The sequence below is a fragment of the Ischnura elegans genome, chromosome 9 (assembly GCF_921293095.1).
Source record: "Ischnura elegans chromosome 9, ioIscEleg1.1, whole genome shotgun sequence".
NCBI lineage: Eukaryota > Metazoa > Arthropoda > Insecta > Odonata > Coenagrionidae > Ischnura > Ischnura elegans.
The window spans coordinates 46160221-46183280 of NC_060254.1; the positions used below are offsets into that span (position 1 = coordinate 46160221).

The window sequence follows — 23060 nt, forward strand, 5'->3', positions numbered from 1 at the left end:
TGATGTGAGATCCTACACAAGTATATACTGCCCTGTCTGTCCATCGATTTGTTCTTGATAATGACCTGAAAAGGTCGAAACTAGTAGATTTTTTTAAATAAATACTTAGTGGAATATGACAAACTTTATTTTTGAATCCAAAGTAACATGTTTTCTTTACATCTCCTTACATTAAAAACAGTTGACCGCTAAGCATCTGAAGATAGTATTTTATTAAATATAAATATGACAATCTTCGTCAAGATAATCATTAAGTTTTTAAGTCAAAGATTGTTATGAGATATTTTGTACATGTTTGTAATTTTAACTGATAATAAAATGTTTCAAAAAATATTTTACATAGGGAAACTGCCATTGCGCTTGCCTAAAATCTCTTTGCTCGTGCTATTCTGCCTTTCATCCTCGAAAATTTAAATCGAAAAACGGCCATACTACGTTCCTCGTGACTACAACTTGTTTGTGATGTGTAGGTATTGTAGGCAGGTACAGGCAGGCACCATGCCTGAATACAAATTTCTCAATGGAAAGTTTTTTAAATGGATCCCATCATCCGTCTTGTCGTCCCGAGGCAAGAGAGAAGGAGAAATTCGCTCTCACCTTGCTCCCCTTGAAAGCCTCGAGTTTTTTCTTTGAAAATTATTTTTAGGCGCCACCCTCCCCCGTCCCCCTCCGCCCTCCGAAGGCGTGGACCAGTGATTTCCTCCGCGTAAATGTCCTGCGACTCCGTCAGTCTTAATTCTCAACTCGGCTGCGGGAAGCAGGTCGTCTCTGTATCGATCCCCCGACCCCCCGGCGCAAACCCCAGTGACCCCTGGTCCCCCTCCCCCATTACCTCTTCCCCCATCCCTTCAACTTCTCTCTCCGCCCTCGCACCCCTACCTCATTTGCACTTCCAGCCTTTCCCCTTACTCACGGGAATATTCTCACTCCTTGCCTTACTTTATTTTCAAAGCGTGTACTCATCGCCATCTCGCAATGCTACGAGGTAGCCCAGGAAAAGGAACTGACCCTGAATGTGTAAAATTCGCACGCCTGTGGCTTAGTTTGGAGTGAGCTTTAACGTTACCATTGTTAAGATGGAATAGCTGAGTGAGTGAATGAGTACTTACTATGATTTTCAACAGTTATTTCTTAGGGTTACGTACGTCCTGCCTACGTACGTTCATAAAGTTGAATTATTTCGTTTAACCCTTTCCCCGTTACCATTTCCCCTCACTCTCTCCTTCTCATAATAGTAATTTAATGTTACTTATTTTCTTACCGCCTTTTTTCTGAATATCTACAGAGCATTTGCCTTATTACGTGCTGGTATAAATTTTTTTAAGTCGTAAAAAAAGTAATTTCATTTTTACCAATACTTGTATTTTCTTTCACTTATGAAAATCCTTAGGTAAACGGTTTTTTAAGGAAAACATTTCGAAAATTTCATGAATCGTGCAACATTGTGGAATAAGTGCTTACTAAAAGTAACTCAAGTCATTAAATTCGTTTTTAACGCACCCTTTCTCCCGTAGCACTTTGAGAATTTCAACTCTCTTTTTTCTCCTAACGAGAATATTACACTGTTTACCTTCTGTCCATTACGTGTACTGTTTCGTTCGAGAATTTACCTGTTTGAACTTATAGTTTAATGTGAAATTTAAGCACATTTTAGGGTGAAATTTTCTATTTAACGTAAAAAATGTTATTTAATGCTTCAGAATACACTTACTCATGGGGAATCTTCCAGAAAGAGTTTCGTATCAAATGAAATATGGTTCATGAGTCACGCGATACAAACTTTCCCTTGCTGATGGTAATTCTATTTGTTAGACCGCAATTTAAATCATGCAGTCATGAGAAATTGCATACTCGTGAGGTGATGAATGCTTTATTACCATAACATTAATATCGTAGAGTTAAAGTCTATTTTTACCCCTTTCCTATTTTTTGCTATTGCATTTCTCTCTACCCACTCTCTTGACAATACTTAGACTCTTGATTACTTCCTATCACGTATTAATGATATTTTTAACGTTTTGGAAAAATGGTTAACCTCGTTACGAGTATATTGCGGACGACAAATATTGCATGTATCAGGTGCCAACCTTATAAATGACGTTTCTATGCTTTCCGATGCCGGTTCCAGTGCATCACATGCGGTTGTACCTGGACTGGAAGTGTTTTGTTAATAACCATCCTTCACTTATCGATTTTTGCATTATAATTTCTGGTGATTTATGCTTGAAATTCATTCTACTGTGTACGTGCTGGAAATGATGAATAATTGAAATAAATTGATTTCTCTTGCTCGCTACTCATAGTGACTTGATCATTAAAATTGTGTGACATGAGTCACCGGATTTTATTACAAAATTCTGGTTTTCATTGATATAAAAAGCAGATGAAACTGCAGTAGCATGCTCTGCGTAATAATTTTCCTCTAATGACTAAAGTGAAAGGTTGAAAGAGGTAGATTATATTTTTAAGGCTCTAAGCTAAAATAAAAACATATCAGTATATTTTACTGCCTTTCCAATCAATGACATTACCGTTTCGAAATCTCATCCCATACCAATCTCAAGCTCATCGTCCAATTTGTTTCCCTAGCTCCAATTTAACTGAAAATACAGAATTTACAGATGGCCCGCATTTATAAAAAAATTTCATTTAATGAACTGCGACATCGCGACATGTGATGCTCGGGGGATGGAAAATGGAATCAATCTCTGGTAATGCCTCGTTTAAGTTAAAATAACTTCTCTTCTCTTCCTGATACCTTTATATTAAGGAGTCCGACTAGGCGCTGGAATTCGCTGTAGTTTGAATGTGCAACCTTGCTTCACAGTTTAAAGTTATCTTAGCCGACCCCTCGCTTATTGGTGGGAATTTCTGTCATCAGTCAGCGCTGTAATGGTGAGCAAATTCATTGCTCCTAGGTGCACGACGCGCCAGTAAATTCATATACATTAAAAATTTTTTTCAATCTTTACATTATGCAGTGTCATCTAAGTACAAAAACCAACTTAAGCTTTTGTATCCGAAAATTCCCCGATAAAGCAACTTAATTTTAATGCTATAAATTTTTTTAATCCCACGGAATTTCCCGCAAACATATTATATTAGACTGCCAAAGCTTTCAGTGCGGTCAAGTTTTGTGAACATGGGTTATTATAAAATTTATATACATGTTTATAGGGCGAAATTTTGTGCACCTTAGGTATACGCTTTTGAAAATAGTTTTCATCAATTAAGTATGAACCAGTAATAGTGTTTTAAAGGAGTCGCAAGTTTCATGTTTCTAATGTGCAAACGGGAGTTATTTCATCAGTAGATCATTAAAAATATTTTTATTTTTTTCTGATAAAAATTACTTTTTACCTATTTTAATTTTTTCTTTTTTCATTTATTTCATTTGTTGATTTGATATTTCATCTGAATATTTGGGAGTAGAAAATTCTAGTTTCATTAAATATCCCTATCCTAACATTACTATATGTATATTTTGTTTTTCGTTTTTCTTGAAATTTTAATGTTTGATTTCTCTCCCATAGGCATTGCTTCAAAAAATGATGATTTAACTTCTTCTCAATTGGCTGTGTATTATCGACCAGTTGCTAATAAAAAATTTTAATGCGTAAAGATTCGAAGTGGAGGTATGCAAGAATCCTAAGTTTTCTGAGTGGAACATTTCTCAAGGGACCCATTTTGTTTAGCTCATATTAAGAGAGATTTTAGTAATACAGTTTAAGTTAATTATAACATAAAACATTTTTCTTTTGAATTTCCCATTGTTATGTTTTAATTAACGGCGTTTTCCGCTATAGGGGAGTACATTTTCTTTACTACTATTCTTAAACGTAAATCTCGTTCCTTAGTTCTATCATGTTTTCAATCTAAAATTAGTTCTTTACTAATTAACTAAGCTTTCTCTAACGCAGTGGTTGAATGAGTTGCGTGCAATATTTGCGGCTATATAATTTAACCTAGTTACATAATCCATCTCTAAATAATGTTAAGTTTCACATTATTTTCATTAACTGTAACCTTGGTTATATACACAATGGACGTAATTTGCCATGAATAATCTGGTCCCTGGATTCCCTGGTCTGGCATGCTATCAGTTACACAACCAAGCCTGGTTGTCGTTTCACCTGACCGAGCAATCGGCAGATCCGGGTTCTTATCATGACTAAGCCAAAAGACTTTTTCATGGAAAATTTCTTCCTTGCTACATATAGCATGTCACCGAGCGCGTCGTTGCATTAAAGTTTCTTGCATTATGAAGTGCTTTGTGACCTTGGTGTAGTACGTGATTATAATACTCATTCCACAGAGTAAGTTCACAGCAGTGTTAAGAGATGTTTGCACTTAAAACAAAATTATCAATTTTATGTGTTACATTTTTTCCCTTCTTTGTCTTCCTGTGGATTCATATTGAGTTACTTATTTGTGCCATAGGTTTTTGTGAATGAAAAAGAATAGGTTTCATAGTATTCAAAGCACGTGTTTTGGGCTTTTTGGGAGAATATTGATTATTCCCAAAATGTGAAACAAATTTATGTAAACGCACTTACAATGAATATATTTTGCTACGAGGTACTTCTGGTTTTTTGAATTTACTAGGTCCGTTGTAGTGACAACCTCAATTCTTCCGGCCGTTCAATATATTTTTTTTATTTCAGAAACATTGGCATCTTTGCCAGATACGTTTTTCCCGACGCTAGATCTATTTTTTTCGCATTTTTTTAGCACCGCTGTCATATTTTTATTGCTTACTTTCTGTGCCCTAATTCACAACATCGTTCTCATATCGTGGAACCCTCGTTCTCTGAACCTTAATTTTTTTCATAAATTTTCATTTTGTTGCCTTCCCATCTTCACCCTGTCGATACTCATTTCTTGTTTTTGTTTGTGCTTGTTCTTTTTAGTTTTTATTTCGGAAACTTTTTCCTGGCATATTTCCATTATGTATGCCTCCCCATTGGGCACACTTATTTTTTTCTGTGGTGCGCCAAGCTTATGAAGGTTCGCTGGTCCCCATTATATGGATCCCTTCGTTTAATATCCCTGCAACTGATGCAGCGTAAGGTTCACTTTATCCAAGCCCAAGGCGAGATTCTTCCTCGTTTTGCCCCAGATATTTATGGTGAATCTTGGTGACATCCACGGCTGATCCCTACAGGTCGTGTATCCTTTCGGAGTTTGTTTTCTTTATTTCCTCCTGCTGGTTCTACTTATCATGTTATTTTCTTCTCTATGCTCGCATCCTGCTGAAGGTGGCAGATTTAGCATGAAATCTGAGGAGGATCCATGGAGTATGAAATAGAGATGAGCATTTTTACAGTAGGGAGTGCTACGCTCATCGATAAAAACATCTCAAACTTCTTAAACGTTTAGGACTTGTAGCCATGCATTTGCATATATTCCCTTAACGCATTTATAAGGATACTTAAACTATTAAAATAATAAAAATGAAAAAAACTTGGTAAAATTTTAGGAAGGGTTAGGTATTTGGGAGTCACCCCTGAGATTCCCCCTAAATCTGCCCCTGCCTGCAGGAGGGGTGAATTTAAATTTTTACTAGTTAAACTGAGACAAGAATATGCCATTTCCTGTGCAATATGATTTAAGAGGTTACTGAGCCACAGAGCGATGCTCTATGTTGTAATTAATGTTATTTCCTTGAAATACGCTGTAAATTTTTATTTGTAGTCAAGTTTACCCGGAAAAACTGGAAAAAATCAGCCTCCTCGCAAAAATTCGTTTGTTGGTGGTCCTAACTGTTCAATTTCAATGTTCACAGTATTTTTTTATCATTTCAAGTTTATGTTCGATCTATAATGAGAAGTTTTGATTGGGAATCGGTCGTGCGATTTAATTGAAAACTTCAGTGCAGGGAACCGGCAAGTACGACTGTTTTGTTAGCTGTTGAAGGGACTTTTAAAGCAGTTATTTACTGGCGGTACCCACTCCCTTCTCTCCTGCTCTGAGAACGTTAAAGCATTACGCGGAATCAATTGGTTCCGCATTTAGAATTGCAGAACCAATCAAGGTAGCGACGCTAAGGTGGCAAGGGTGCGATATTCAACCGCAGGAAGTGATTCAAGAAGCAATTTGCCTTTATCGACTTTGTTACATGACAATAACATTCGTAAGAGACTGATTAGGAACCCAACCAATGAAAATGATAGGAGTATTATAAAATGGGAGGATACAATAAGGTGAATAACTTTTTTATGACAGTTTAAAACTGTATAAGTACTTCAAATAGTGCGTTGACTTTATTCAAAAATAGTTTTTGCTATACCAATAATATTATAGTTAATTTCTTGTAGGTAATTTTGTGTAAATATATTTGACATCCTTTTATTTAAAATCATATGTGCCACCGAAAATTCGTATTCATCATTAATTGTTTTTTTTTTCAAAATAACTACACTCGTGCGCTAGCTTTTTAAGAGACTCAACGTTTGAACCCGATTTACAACTTAAGTACCTAATATGCCAAAAAGTAGTTTGTTAATCTAACTCTCGTTTTTATCATAACATATGCATTACTAATCATCTGAAATTAGCAATTTTTCAAGAACGGCATTTTTGCTCCTATCTGCGGTACTACGTTAAGGATAGCTGTTACAGCCTTGAGATACTTGTGATGTATGTGATTTTTAGGGCATTGTATGCAATCGTATGAAGCCTTTTTAAAGCTGTGATCACTTGCGTATTATAACAATAAATATGCTTAATGCAATTAACTGCTGGTGAGGAATGTCTTGGACACTGCATGGCACTAATTTAACCCTTAGGCTGCGGGAGTTCACGATTTTAGCTACCAGCCAGTGCAGAAGAGACCCCCTGTGCTGAAGGCACCCCCTGCTCCGAGGGCTGGTGTGTTAGAGTAAAGCCCATTAGCGATCATTATGGCTAGGGAAAGTGCCCAAGTGCAAGACATCCACGTAGCAATAAAAATGTTGGGTAAATGACGCAATCAGCGTGCAAAATGTATAAAAACGTTCCCGCACTCCGTGTGTTTACAGAAATTGAAATGCATGAAGAAATTTATTTTTTCTATGCTTAAAATCGTCGGTATTTTGAAATTATATCACTAAATGCTGCAAATATTAAAAACAGAATAAATTGGTGTTGTTTTACATGGGCGATAATGGACTTTATCGAAAGATATCACTGAATTATTTTAATATTATCAGAAAGCGACGTATACTTCGTTGTGCGGATAAGTCATCATTAGTGCCCCCTCATTCACATCCCCCCCCTTTGCCCTCTGATTCTAACATTCCTACCCCATTTTCCTCTGTTGATTAGTTCGGTATCAGATGCATGTTCGTGAAATGTCAGCGCCATTCTTTAATATTGGAAGGCTTTCCGATCCACTCGATAGGCCTACGGCATGAAAAGGTTTGCGATGCAACAACAGCTGAAGTCATCATTTTATGCTGCTTGATTTTCTGTGTTAACGAGGACGAGTTTTTTGCATCAAAAATGAGACCGAAGGCGTGTTTCCCAAACCATATTATTGGAAAGGTAAAATCTTGGCATTACTTCTGCATGTGGGGATTTTTCTGTGGCCGCAGAGTCCCAGTCTTCCCTATAGAATTATTTGGTGCTTTTACCTGGACGCTATAACTATTACCACTGAAAAACAGTATATGCGATTCTCCCCAAAATGATCTCTGTGCAATGTAATATAATCGTACTTATCTTACAGAATTACGAAGAAAATGTGAGCTTTACAGAATTTGGAATATAAACCTTTGGAATATAAGGACTTCCATATAGCTATGAGTAGTGTACACCTGAATATATTTAACCTATTTTGATGGTTGTTGTTTGGGTGTAAGGTCAAGCAAGAATTCCATTGAAGACATTAAAAATTTCTAAAATTTATATTTGTCAAACTCTACGTAATATGATATAAAAAGTAAGTTCTAATTTGTTAGGATGATAGTTGCGTTTCTCTGAGTACGACCTCCATGTTTGTGTCAGTGATTGCGCCATGAATCTGATCAACGTGCAATGCTAGGAAAAAAATAATAGCTAAAATTTGGAATTTTACCATGGATTTTTTGCTTTCAGTGACGCTAATATTGCAGAAAGATTTACGGTGACCTGTACAATGTACAGTGGCTAGAAAAAAAAATGGAATCTGCTGTTATATCTAATAGGATGGGTTAATTTTTTATCTATCGTGTATTGATGTTAATTTTATCGCGGCGGTTACAATAATGGTGCATTTATTTACTGCGTCATGTTTTAGCCCTTTCTTTTTTTTAATGTACGGGGCGTAACTTTTTCCGCCCTTAAATTTAGTTATGATAATTGAATTTTTCTCGGAAAAGGGTGGAAAAAAAGCTCCGGGAACGCTGCGCTGAAAATTATGTCCACTAGGATGGAGTGGTAGGACGGTGGAGAAGGAAAATTCGATAGTTTGGGCGAGATAGACACTTAAAATCGCTAAGTGAGCGTCCCACTCTCCCCTTTCTCTTCCTCGGCGTCCTATCTCTCCCTCTTACTCTCACCAAACATTCCGTTTCTCCCTTCCTGTTCAAACGCCGGGGCGGAAGTGTGAGCCTCTCACAGTGATAGTCTCTCGACTACATCTACAACGTTCTCGAAACGTTGTGTGTAAGAAATGCTTTTAACAGAAAGGGTAGATTGGCTACAAAGCAACGATTAGGGGAGAAAAACGAGAGGTACATTCCTGATTAAAACTGTTTCAACCACTATGAACGCAATTACTGGCATAAACATGAAAGTCGTACTCAAAGAAATGCAACTATCGTCCTTACAATTTAGAACTTAGTCGTACTGCAGAAACACAACTATCATCCTTGAAAATTAGCAACGAAAATTTTGAAAACAAATAGCTGTTATCTTAAAATAACCTCTTAACTTAAAATCCGAAGGTAAGCGAGACGTATATTCTTTATTAAAACAGTTTCGATTACATCTACAACGGTCTCGAAGCCTATTGTGCAGATGCTTCCGAGAGAAAGGGTCGATTGACTACACAGCAGCGTTTCGGGAAGGAAAACGAAGGGTCTCTTCTTGATTAAAAGTGTTTCTTTTCACGATGGAAATTATTAATAACGACTTTGTTTTCAGCAGGGATGGTATCATCGGGGTTATTTCTCCTTGCTGGCCCGTTGCTGGAGAAACATTGGGTTTAATGAATACATTTTTAAATAAGTTTCGAGAATATTTTATTATAAATTAGTTTTACACTACGAAATACTATAAATATACCTTGACTTTATTTGAATACTTTTCTCTATTCTTGATTAAAGCAGCTTTTTATTTCTTCCACGATGAAAATTAAAAAAGACTTTAGTTTCAGTGTATGATGGCATCATTGGGATTATATCTCTTTGTTGACCCATTGCTGGAGAAACATGGGTCTTAATTAATAAATTTAAGAAGCTGAAATAAAATTATTTTATGTCTAAAACGTGATGAACTCACTTGATTAAAGTTGTCGTATCGGACACTTTTGTTGAAGTTTCCGTGAGTATTTGATGATAATTTTGTTTTAAACTAGGAAATAAATATATTTTGGATAGATTTAAATGTTATTTTTCATTTGCGGTGCCGTTCAAAGAAGGGAATAGAAATACCTAGAAGGGCGTTTTACTCTGAAAGTTGAATAAATCATGCATGAAAAACTCTGCGTTTAAAACGACTAGATCTTGGCCGTTTTTTTATTGATTTGTCACCAACTTTATACCCACATTCAGGGTTAAGGGATCAGTTTCTTTTTCGTGGGCCACTTCATATAGAGATTTTTGAACAGGGTGTCCAAAGCCTTCACCAGGGATTTCAACCCCGGTAATATCGGTCATTAGTTGTACGCTGTACCCACACGGAGCCTACACATCCCGGTGTAAATAATGAGGGAGGTTTTAATGAAAAAATATTTGGCTAGTTCGGGATTCGAAACTGTATCTTCAGGTTGCTGGTCATGTCGACCTCCGTCCCATGTGCCGGAGTGTGGACTTCTGACGTCAGCACCTTATTCGCTAAAGCCCATCCTTAAGTTTTACCTGAGAATATGACTTGTTGGTGTAATTGGCTAGCACTCCTGACCGGGATATCTGGGTTCGAATTCCGGCTAATCTAAAAACATTTTTTGGGCTATCTTCGTTTTCGGTGTGTATAACTTTTTATCCGAGCGTGTGACTGCGTTCTAAATCACTTGTTTCATGCAGTGAAAAGGAGGAGAAGTTAATCCGGAATAACCCAGTGCACAACTTTCTTCAAGTACCCCTGGCATTTTTTTTTACCGTTATACCGGTATGTCACCAATCGAACTAACAATGACGTTACAGTTTTTAAACCATTATGCAACCCTTTGAACAGCTGGGCTTTTGAAATAGCCCCTGATACTGGTAAAAAAAGAAGATCGATTAAAATGATTTGGTAAATATCCGTTTCTTGAAATAAAAAACGTACCAATTTGGGGCTGTATAAATTACACATCACGCTTGCAATTCCATAGAAGTTCAAAGAAAAGCTTGCGAATTGAAATAAGTAATGAATCTTAGCTGCCTCTGCGTAACATGATGGTTTGATACGGAATATTTCCGAATGATAAGTTGTCATAATGAACTGCAAAGGAAAGACTCCGATGAAATAAATGGGCGAAAACATCCATCCATTAATCGACTATATATGCAAAGGAAATAAATAAAATGTATAAAAAGTGATAAATTTGAAAATATTAGCTAGTGGCAGAGTTGAGTGGAATGTTGCGTCAAACTAGCTCTAGGATTGCTATCCTACGATATTGAGCACAATATAAGAGTTAAAGGCACACATACCCCGTAGGTACAGTTCGACCGTACGCGTCTGCCGTCAAATTTTGGAAACGTCACGTAACCTCAAAGATATTTTTGGATGCTTCCGTGTACCCAAATACCTGGTATCCCCGTCTGAGGCGCCAGATTGTGCGTGACAGACTTGGAATTCATTGATGGTGACTGGATCGTAAATTCAGTTGCACCACACGCTCCGGACACTTTCTCTCCGCTTCAAGTTTAGCGCAGCTAAGTTAATTCTGGAAAATGACAGGTCCTAATTTCTCCATCCCTCGGCTCCTATTCTACAAGGCCATCGTAATTCATTGCAGCATTGAATCATTACCTCAGGAATATCTGGTGAGCGCCAAAGGTGTACCTATACTTGGAAAGGTTCAATCTTTATTTCCTGCTACTTCCCCTCATTTTCTCTTTCCACGCACTGGGTGAAATTGTTTTGTTTTTGTATACTCCATGTTTTCATTTCTCGTTCCAAGCTCTTTCTCAATTGGTTTTCGATGGTTTTTCACGCCCCCATCATGTGTGGGCGTTTTCCTGCGGAGGGTTTTTTTTTCAAATGGGGACGAAAGTCAACATCCTTAGGTTTTTCCCACGCTTGCTCATATATTTTTACACTTGATAAATGTATCTTTGTTTACTTTTGGATTTTTTTTTCATTTTTAGTGTATCTCTAGGACACATTTTTACTAGTTTGACTTCTTTTGATTTTAAGAATAACTTGATTTTGTATTCTTCTGGTAATATTTGATTAAACGAGGAGTCAGATGGAAGATAGAACTCTCTAGTCCCGATCTATCACGATACAGATGTTTTATTACTAATTATTCCATCGTTTATCGATAAGTCATGAGTGTTCATTTCATTTCTTTCCTCTGTTTACATTTTGGTGAATAAAAACGGTAAAATAATTTAAGGCATATCAGTAGCATATTGTTCATCCGGCTATGGTAGGTTTTTGCCGAATTGCGAATTACCCCGTCATGTTTACCTTCGCCAGCTTGTTTGTTCCTCTTCGATTCACGGCAAGACTTACTCCTTCTAACCATAACCTCTATTATCTTACCCCTACCCATTCATCAGCAACAATTTGTGTGTAGTGGAAGCATTAATCTTGCTTGGTCGGTGTAATATTGTATTTCTTTGTAACGTGTAACTCTCAATTTGAAATCCACTGGGGATATAGTGTAAACCTCTGCCTACACTTCTCTGTGGCTCAAATTGGAAAATTACGCGTGGAAAGTTTTTCAAATGTGATATACCCAGTGAAATGTTGGAAAAGTTCTTATACTCAGGAAAGTTAAAGACGATAAAGTGAGGTTTAAACTAGTTATGCGAAGCTATAAAAGACCGCTGGGGCGGGGGTGATGCGTCCCATCAAGTAAGGTTCATTAACGCACGGGCCGCATGCGATCCGCTAAAATTAATGGCTTATAATAATTTTATACCCAGAATAATATGGTTAGGTGTTGAGGATACATATTTTAAGCCAATCGACTATAATGTTAACGAATCATTTGAGAAAGATGCAGGCATTTGTGACCAGGAAGCCTTGCCAATTGTAAAATTCGATCTATTACCTACTACATGCTAATTCGTTCAAGCAGCCCGCATTTTCATGCCGAGTTGAAAATGCGGCCCTCAGGCATTGAAAGATTCAAGTTCGTGGTTCAGAGTGCGCCTGATATTGAACTAAAATATTTAATGTTCGGGATCAGGTCTTACGCGCGTCAAAGCGGGCTAAAACTCATGATTTTCATTTATTATCTCTCTTTGTTCGTGATCATTTGAAAGCTTCGTGTGCATAAGGAAGAGATTATCCCGAGAAATCGACCTTCAGTCCGCCGGTGCACTCGGCCGTAAGTCTTTAAGCCAGCTCCAATATCAATAGTGTCGTCACGGCTCCGCTGTTTGATTCAGCGGGGAGACCTCGTGAGTACTCGATCAGCGCGTTGCATAACGAATGGGAGGGAGATAGGTTTGAAAGAAAAGTAAGGATCCACTCTCTAGGTGGTTTGTGACCTCGACCTACAAAAGAAAATACGCTTCCTCAAGATGATTTGATCTTTCGTTTGTCCCGACCAAATCAACCTTCGAGTCGACTCACTGAATGAATGAGACACATTGTTAAAATACGCATCTCACCCGTTGGAACGGTTGTATCTTATTATGCATAAAATATTATAACTTTATGAATGAGAAAATATAGAGAGGTAAAATTGTCGACTTGAGATACCGCGAAATGTAGGGAAGTTTACGTACTATATGCTCTGAAAATTTCACGTCGATAGCTTCAGTTTTAATTGAGTTTGAAAGAGTTGGGTCGAGTGAGGCCATCACCTCCTCTAATCGCTCGGTTCCGTGCGATTTACCCAGATAGAGCCTCACATTACAGTAAATTTTAATGTCAGTCTGTTTTCTGTAACCAATAGACCCTTAACAGTTTCCTGCGCGTGGTAAATACCTTCGTAAGTAATAATTCCTTCCTCTTTCACGAATTGCATTCACGTAAGAAAATGTTTGTCAAAATCGGGATAAAGGTATCTCTGGGGAAAATGGTTTTGTTGAGATTGACAACTAACAAAAAATAAGCACTCCAGACTCTTTACAGGTAAAAAAAAGGTGAAATAAACTTTGGAAAATGGAAACGGAGTTTCCATTATTGATCCCTCTTTTATAAGCAGCTAATATATGTGTCCTCGTAGAATATACATCCTTTTGGTATAATAATAATAATTTATTACTCCTACATTTTTTTTTACATCTTAATACAATGAAAAAAGAGGTATCGGAAATAACGAATTTGTTTTCAAAGACTTAGCAATATACTATCGAAACTTCCTAATGCGCTATTGAAATGACGTATCAAAATGCATTTCAATGGCTCTATGTGACAATTATCGGAATAATTTTTCATTTTTCCTCATGCCGTGGATGATGACGATTTATTTTCAACTATTGTGGAGATTTGAGACATTATTGAAGAATATGCATGTCTTTCTAGGTACTGTGGGCAATGGGGGATTTCAGAGAGACTTAAACGAGGCTATAATATAAAATAAACCCTAGTAATTGGAAGGTTTAGTTCCGGTGCTGAGGATTTTTGATCCTGGATTCAAATTTTTCTCCCGAAGAGGTAGCTTTTATGATGAAATTCCATTCATAGAAAGCATAATACAATGGAGCGCTGACGGTGTTATTATGTGGAGCAAACCTATGGGAACGTTGCCAATTTTGTAAGTCCTCAAACAAAGCAAACGGAGCATATCCACTCATCATGCACCACGGGGAGTGTTTGGAGTAGTCGTGAGATGCAGGAGGAGACGCGGTCGCTGGAATCCCATCGTGCCCACTTGTTTGCTGGAGACGTCGATGAAGATAGCGGAGAGAATACGAGCAAAAAATTTGCTCAAACCAGCGGTCGTCGGTCGCTACCGGAGCGTATTTTTCACGTACTCGAGTAAACAACGCGGGCATGGTATCCGTGGGTCTATGGGGAGCATATAATTTGCGAAAATGTTGAGCGCAATCTCGGGAACATTTACGGTGCATTAATAAGATCTCATACCTTTTTTCAAATTTTTATAGTGAAACAACAAAACAATTTTGTGAGTAACACGATCTGGGATTCCGAAGGTAATCATCAGCATCAGTTTAAATAAAAGTAATTATCCTACATATTATATATTATCCGCTTATCATATGAAGTATCAGATTTGTTGCAAAGATCGAATATTGGTCCGAATTTGGCACCATGAATAACAAAGTATTTTCAAGTTTGTTCCGATCCAGCCACGTCACATGTTTATGTCAGCTAGCGTCCTCTCCAAGGAGTGGTATACATATCTTTCTTTTATAAGTTTGCATGTGAATAAATACCATAAAGACTCAAGAAGTAAAATATAAATAAACATTATATATTGAGGAATGTTAAGAATGTTATTTTTACAATCTCCGCTCTTCCAGCAGGAGGTTGCAGTTAACAAGGATAGCGTATTTTATGCTTGTGAGTCGAAGAAATGGCTATTGTGCAATTGAGGTCATTCGCATTGATTTTGGGACCAGTGAGTAAATATTTACGGAAGCTCTTAAAATGGCTGCGGAGAAACAGAAAGCAGATGGCAATATTGAAATACTTTAATACTGCGTCGGGAAAAGGAAATTGTAGGAATGAAATACTTATCAATACATCTTACTATTATCCCGATTCTTCTCGTTCAATGTTAGTGCTACGTTCGACATCAATTAAATTTCCTCTGGAAATTTAAAAATGTAAAAAATGGTTGCACCGTATTCAGCCAATCGGACCCATCGCATGATCTCGTATTTTTATCTTCTCAATCTTGGTTCCATTGGCAGCAGCCGATTATCCTTCTTTTATAAGTGTGCTCTAAGGCTGAGACCTAATGCTACGATGATGAAGTACACAAAGATGCGTATGTTTACTTTTAAGCATTCTAAGATTTCATCCGTCCATTAGTAACAATAGTAACACAAGAATTTGGAGCGAGAGAGGGTTTCTTACAAACAAGGCCAGAATAGTGGAAAAGGCTGGATGGATGTAGCTATGGTTATCTATAAGTGTTAGATTTTTCAACTATTGGTAACCCAGTCATCAACGAGTGTCTACAAGCATCCTGGGCCAAAGTCTGAAATTGCTCTGAAGAGACTTCTATCCATCTAGTGTGTAATGAGACGGTCCTGTGATGAAGTAGTGAAAGGAAGTTGTCACCTCTCATTAGCCTGATGGTATGTCGCGGCATTTCGAATTTACGGTAGATTTTGATATTCAGGGCAGAACTTAAAACTGCACGATGAAGAAATCTAAAATGAAGGAAAGGTAGAACAAGGAAGGTTTATGCGATCCGTTATAAATTTCTACAGGCTAAGAGATAGTTTTGCAGTTTTTTTTACGCGAATCTGTATCGAAACTGGAGGCTACACGCTAGGCTCACTTTGTGTTGAGCACTGAAGAACAGACAGTTTTCATTAGTGCGCAGAGGATATCATATGAATATCACGTTATTTCCATGTTTAACAGCAACGGTAAAATAAGGAAGAGACTTCGCCCAAGTATATGGATCCGTGTGTACCACGGGTAATGACGGGTCATTATAACGGATGGGCAAACACTCCACATAAAAGCCTTAAATAATAAATACTTTTCAGGTATACCTATCGCAATGCTATCGTGGAGAATTTTTGAGGTGTAGATTGTAGATTCTGTACTTTTTTCTCGAAATGCTGTCACTAAACCTCGCATGAGCCTAATATAATTATTAAATACCGTATCGTATTCGCGGCGGCTGTCGCAAATATCGGCCTCCTAAAATTGTAAATATTCTTTTTCTCCGAATTTTTCGCGTCGTATGGTGTTGATAAATTGTTGTCGGTTTGCAACCGAATCACTATTTTTTCTAACGATTCGATGGTCGAGTCGTCCATTGTTCACAGGGCAGATGGTCGACATAATGGCATAGATCATCCAGCCGTGAAATGATCGGCAATTCGACCACCGAATCGTCATCAACAATTAGAACTTGACCCGGTCGAAAACCCGACAGCAATTCATCAACATTCTTATTCTCTCCGCATTTTACGATCTTTAAAAGGAATTAGGCTACTCATTTAATGAATTCTAGGGGCTATAAGGTGGTAAAATAGTAAAATATTACAAAATATAACGAATCTGTCCAGCCGAAATAGGTATTTCTGGATTTTTCTTTATTAGTGAGTTTTCTGCATACCTTGTGGGCGTGTCCTCCTTCCGCTGGACGCTAGTACTGCTTCCACTGCCGTTGTCCATCCTGACGTATCTTAAAGCCTTCACTCTTGTATCCAGCGATGGAGCAACTCCGAGGAAAAGTCAGTCGTTGATCCGGAAGAGGCGAAGAATCGAAAAATAACACTCGATACCTTTCCTTTTATATCACTAATGATCCCTCTCCCCGAAGTTACCCCAGCGTCTTGCCCGTTGTTAAGGTGAGAGTCAGCTTTCAATCAAAATAGAAAGGGATATTTTCTCTCACTTTTCCGTTTTGATGTAATGCTTACTGGTCCCTCGCTTTGCTCTTTTAGGCTTCAGATAGTGAATTTTAGAAGTGGGTGAATGGGATGTAGGCGACGTTGGCATTCAAGGACATAAGCACCGACTTTTTTGTAGGGTAGTTGTGTAAAATGTTATTGGAAGTATTTGTCTAGAATAGATATTTTTAAAATATTGTTATTAGTTTCTCTAAATTCGTAGAAGACGGATTCTATCCCATAAAAATTTCGTCTCCGAACCAGCGGAAGAAGTAGATAAAAAACGTTCTGCCTGTCGTTATGAAATGAACGGTCTCTCTTTAAAACAGTGTAAGCTTATTGGTTATGTTTATATCTCCGTAAAGATATTTTCCTCATCGACTCTTGCCGTTGAATTGGTTGCGTGATTAATGTTTAAGGAAATCATTTTCTTTTTCACTATTTTTTTCTGATGGGTTTTCGCTAATTCTGCTACCATTTTCCAAACACTATTTGTAACTTTGGTGTCGAACAGTCCCTGAGATGATTACGTAGACGCATCATTGCTCAATCTGAAATTAGCCTGAAGTTGGATGTTTGTCCGGTTTAATTGGTCGTACTTAAATGTATCTAGCGTAGTCTAGTAAATATGATCCTAACGACTGTATGATGCCGTGGGGAAGTTACCGGGTGTTTAGCCTATCGTGTGCGACTGCGAGTGGGTTTTGCCTTGTTTCTTTAGTGCAGCCCAAACGGTCGCCCTTGAACCGATGTCGTAAAGCAACAAGTTTGCGGGGAAGTTTTCAGAGTCCCGCGTGGGCCTAGCCTCTTTGGCGGTCGTCTACCGTCTCAATCCCCGCCGGCCGTCGTAATACCCGCTCTTTATGCACCCAGTTGCCGCGGCTATATGCACCTCGAGATTGGCTTCCCTTATCTCTTAATATCCTTTGCCAGTTCTTTCTTCTACCTGATGATTCTCTCGATCAAACAGCTAAATGGACATGTCTGCTGGATGGAATAGCTTAATTTGGACCGGCATCAACCTAGGAGCTACTTTGCTTTCCAAGTCTTTGCTTCAGTGTTGATATTCCAAGATATCTATCTGCGATGCTTAAATCGGGAGGAACTATTCTTTTTCCGCTCAAAACCGTTCCTATCCTTTGTTTTTTTTTACTCTTATACACTCGGGTATAGGTAAATTTATACCCAGGATAATAATTTGATTAGGAATTTTTGGATTATTTATAATGTTTCGAATATAAAACTGATGAATTCTTTCCACCAAATTTATTCTCATTTAAAAGTTCAGAAGTGATGCAAAAGGAATGTCATCATTTTACACTCCTACTTCCCCCGCTGAAATTAGTGCTAACCGAGGTTAAGGATGAAAAAATACTTTTTGAACCCTCTTTTCTTTTCAACACAAGCTGCTTCCGCAATTTTGATATCGTATTACTCAACCGAGCTCTTGAGCTCAATTTTCCCGTTTGCAGTAGCTTGGGGATGTGCCCGTAAGCTGTCTAAGAGTAACACTATCGAGTTGCTTTGATGCTGTAATTTCAACGCACTGCACGAACTAAGTTCTCGATGCGTCGTGACCGGAAATATCTTCACTTGCATCACTAGTCTCACCCTTCTTCTCTAACACTTTTCCAACTCCCACTCGACACCTTCTGAATATCTCTAGGCTAATATCTTCCTGATCCCGTCTAAACCTCCGTGCATCGCCTTTCCTCAGCTAAGCCGATCCGTCAACCGCGGAATACGTCACGAAGTCTGCAGAATATTCGCCATCAGTGGTCGTCAATCTTATGTGATCGTAGGCATAAGTGAGGAAATAAGTTTAATAACTATGCTTGTTTTTCCAATCGTATTCCTTTCATAAAAACCCCATCATAATTTAATTATCCCCTCTCGGTTCTGTTCTAATTAATTTCATTAATAAGTGTAGTCTCTTTTGTGCACTTGATTTAGCTAATGCAGTTTCAACGTATTCCTGCAACCGAAGTGATTTATTTTCCTCCCTTTTACCCTTTGGTTGGCACTTTTTTCTCCTTGTTCGAGCCTGCATAAATCATTCTATATGAAAGTACCCAAAACAATTGTTTACGAACTTAATTCGTTTGCAGCGCTGCTAAGTGTGATAGTTGTATCTTCTCCTTGTAAACCTTGTAGCCCTCGGGTTACACTTTTCCCATCCCGGTCCTTCTTAATTAATATTTTTCATTTAAACCCCGCCCTCCTTGCTGTGTGCGTGGTTGAAACGTTGAAACAAATTCCTCTCCTTTTATTTCCAAAAGTGATGATATTATTCTGTAAGAAGCGTGGTATTTTTTAAGGCTATTAGCACAGCACAGTAGCATCTCCGAGATTTGTCGATGTCGAACTGTTTTGGTTCTGTATCATTTTTTCCAGTCCTTTCTCACATTTAATTCATGGGTGTTCGTAGTTTCTCTTTTCTCTGCACCTGCACTGTCTTCACAACCGACTACTATGCGTTCTGCAGTTACTTCCACTCCCAAACCCTGTTCCCTAAGAACTCACCACGGTAACACGATTTCTTCCCTTCACCACTTGTCCGTCTCGTCTTTGGTCTTATTGCGTCCCGCCGTCAGCGATCCTCCTTTCCGCGTCGTGTTGATGCCCGAAGCGTCGTAATCTCGCCGGAGTAAAGGCCCGACCGCTCAGCCGCCTGAAGACTGTTGCTCCCTTTGTTTTGTTTACTCCAGCGCCACTACGGGAACGTATGTGTTTTTTCTTCTAAACTCCTCCACCGTCCCTTGAGACTGTTTACAGTTCCTTCTTGGCGAATCGAGGATCGGGGGGTAGCGCCGTCGAACGCGGCGTCCCTTATCGCGCGCGGGAATGCTTCTCTTCAAACGTGCCCGCGACTGTTCTCCCTTTGGTGTTCCTTGGTGGACTGAACTGAAACACTCGCTGCGAGGGAGGAGGGGGTTGAGGGGTGGTGGTAGGGGGTTGGAGGAGAGGGAGGGGAGGGGTGCAGGAGAGTGGCGCTGCGCGATGCTGGGTCTTAGGGGCGCGTTACCAGAACGGCGCGCCGAAACTCCCGCTTCGGGGCGGAAAACTATTTTTCGAGGACTTTATGGAGAGACCGTCTCTGCACGTTTCTCCATCTATCTGTCTCTTCATTTCCTTCACAGTCCTCTTGCGGCAAAATGGTGTCGGTGAAGTCTTCCTTTGTCCATTAGCCATACGTGACAAGGTCCCTTTAATAGGGTATACGTGTTGGACGAGTTTGAAACTGTGGTTACCTAAGGGTTCATTTTACTCATCCTGGGTCGAATACTATACAACATTTTGAAGAATTGGGAGAAGTATATAACGATGTACAGTATGCTTCTACATTGCACTGGCCTACTCTGTCATACTATAAATTACCTGGTTTGCTGTGTTCAAATAAAACTATTTTTCTAGGACGTTATGGAGAGAGACAGTGCGTTTCTCCATCTATCTGTCTCTTCATTTCCTTCACCGTCCTCTTTCGGAATAATGGTGACGTTGAGTCTTCCTTTGTCCATTAGCCGTACGTCGCAGGGTACCTTTAAGAGAGTATGCCAATCTCCGCCTATGCCAATAAACGATCATTTAAACAAAATTTTGAGGCTAATGGCTAACTAATGGCTGATACTACACAAGTAAAACCAAACTCGTCATTTCGTTCGTACATTATGACATCCTGGGATATAGAGGACGATTTAGTCGCCAAACACGTACAACATGGCCCTTCTAATGAAAAATTTAATGACGAGTCTCACCTTCTTAAAATTGTGTGGTCTCATATGGACATGATTTATTATAATTTATTTATTGACTTTTTTCGTGACTAAAGAAGTCCATTTGAGAAATATTTGAAAATTATAGGCATTGTACAAGAAATTATACTTTCATAATTTTCGGAATGTTCTTCGTATTTTTTTTGGTCAATTACGGTTTATTTTTCCGGGTATGTCACTTTTCTGGTGATATTACGCATACTTTGGAATTGAATGCCAGACTATCTAAAATTTTACTTCATTTAGGTTTACTTATCTGGGTGAATTAGCTAACAAACCTTGCCAAATTTTTTAGGGAAACTAATGATGTTCAAATCGCTACATTTTCATCTCTATGACAGTGTGAGTAGTATATTCGACGAAAAAGGTTTCGAGGTAATATTTTTTTCCTTCTCTTTTTACAAGCTTAATATTTGGCTTAAGAAGTACATCAACATTTTCAAAAAGTTTCTTAATGACAGTGGGAACGAAACCCTTAGGACGGGCTCGCGGGATACACTCCTGGGGCAGGGACTATAAGCGATCAGCTTTTTTCCTCTGCCACCAGAGGGGGAAGGACGGGAAGGAACAAGGAAAGGAGGCGCCGCCGCGATGAGAGCCCGACGACGCCTCCAGGGGAAGGACGGGGAAGGAAGGGAGGGGACGAGGAATCCTGCACCGTCACAAGGCGGGCAGTTCCTACCATCTTAATGACAATTGGAGTAAGGTATTTTTAAAAAAAATATTTTTTTCATTCTTGTGTTTGGTGTCATTATATTAAAAGATGGCTAACCCCTAGGGCCAATGTAAAAAAACTAAAATATGTACCTTATTTCGTTTTAATGTTATCGTATTTAGTGATAGCTAATTTTTGGAAATGAAGTGCAATGATGAGATTTGTGGCTGCCTATAAAAGCTCAGAGACTAAGCTCTCAGTCACTTTATCACCCTGAATAAGCAAGCATGAAGCGTTTTAAGCCTTTCTACGCCGTTATATGGGAGTGGAGAATCGTGAGGGAAAGATAAGTCGAAGTGGGTTGAACAATCTAGCGATAGAAGAAGGGAAACTTTTTAGCGAAAATCTTTCTACTCCCGTCGATTCTTTTACCCTTGAAAGGAGTCTGAAAGAGTAGAGTACCAAGAGGGGCTGGAGGCAAACAATTTCGTTGACTGTTTCTCAACCGTCCTCATTAGAAATAAATCGTTTCTCTGTCCCATTCATCCGTGATCCTTTTGTCCACAAGTAAGATGTTTCGGGTATGAATTCACCCAGGTGTTGGCAATCCACAGCATTTTCCGAGGATTAGGTTTCAGAGTCCTTATCAGGAGACAGGCACGGTGCTCGTGACTTCATCCCTCGAAATTTCTTCCCGGTTTAAGCCCATAAATTGGTGTAGGAATAAACTCCAGTCTCACATTACTCTCAGCTTGACTCTTCCTTTGGCTGGAACTGACATGTGTATCTACTCCATTCCTCTATATCTTCGATGACTCCGACATAATTTTTATATACCCTATATTGTTTCGAGCCCGTTTTAAAGGACTGATTTCAATTTTTTTAAACTTTTAATCTTCCGAAAATCGACTTCAAAACTTTATATCCAATGGATCTTCATTTATTCCATGCCTCGATCATCAACACTTGAGTCGAGCATCTAATTGTCTTAAGTGTATGCGTTCTAAGACAGGAAATTGTAATGTCAATTAAATTTTGAAGCTAAAATAAAATGTAAAACGAACGAACAAGAAAAGTAAATAGTTCGATCATAAATTTGAGGAAATTTATTGTATTCACTAATAAAATTTCTTGGTTCTAGCCTTCACTATTTTTTGGACTAAAACCTAGTTATTTTAATTGTTAATCTCAAAAACCGGTCTTTCGATTGCCAATTTTAATTGGCATGAGTTTTTCAGGCCTTCGGATATAGTTATTTTTTCCTTCCCTGTGATTTGAATCGGGAGAATACAAGGTAGTTATTTCATCTTGGAAATCAGGTTTAATTGTTAGCCCTATAGTGGGCAGGAGGGAGGCCAACGGGATCTGCCGCCTTCTGGCCACCACCGTAATTAGCCTTGACCGGCGTATTAATTTTCTTCAGTGGAATTTCATTTTTGATAATTTTTATTTTGTCTTTGTATGCTGTCCTGATTTACTTCGTGAAAGTACGCTGCCGGCTTGTCCGGGGTTATTTCCTTGAATAAATTGTAAATGACAAGTTCCAAGCTAATCGTAGCAGACATTTTTGTCCATGGTTAGTTTCCATTGTGACTGTGGCAGAATGCGGAAATGAAGTGATCTCAGTGCTGTTCAAATAGTATGCGATGTATTTTTAAGACTTATCTCTTACCATATTCCGCAATTAAATTGGCGATTTTCGTTGCTGATGTGGTACCAATTTTGGCCTCAGCTGTTGCCTAATGTCCAGCCATGTCGAACACCATGTTTGCATGTACTCGCTCCGGGACCGCTCCG

General features: G+C 38.6%; 1 protein-coding gene across 1 annotated transcript in view; it reads right to left on the bottom strand.

Annotated features, from left to right (window-relative positions):
- LOC124164925 (arrestin homolog) overlaps window positions 1-19720 on the bottom strand; it is a 420717-nt gene extending 400997 nt beyond the window's left edge. The window contains exon 1 of the mRNA XM_046542156.1: window positions 16559-19720. Within this exon, the coding sequence (XP_046398112.1) occupies window positions 16559-16617 (59 nt within the window). The 5' untranslated portion in view covers window positions 16618-19720. The remainder of the gene's footprint in view (window positions 1-16558) is intronic.
- Between the last annotated feature and the right edge of the window lie 3340 nt (window positions 19721-23060).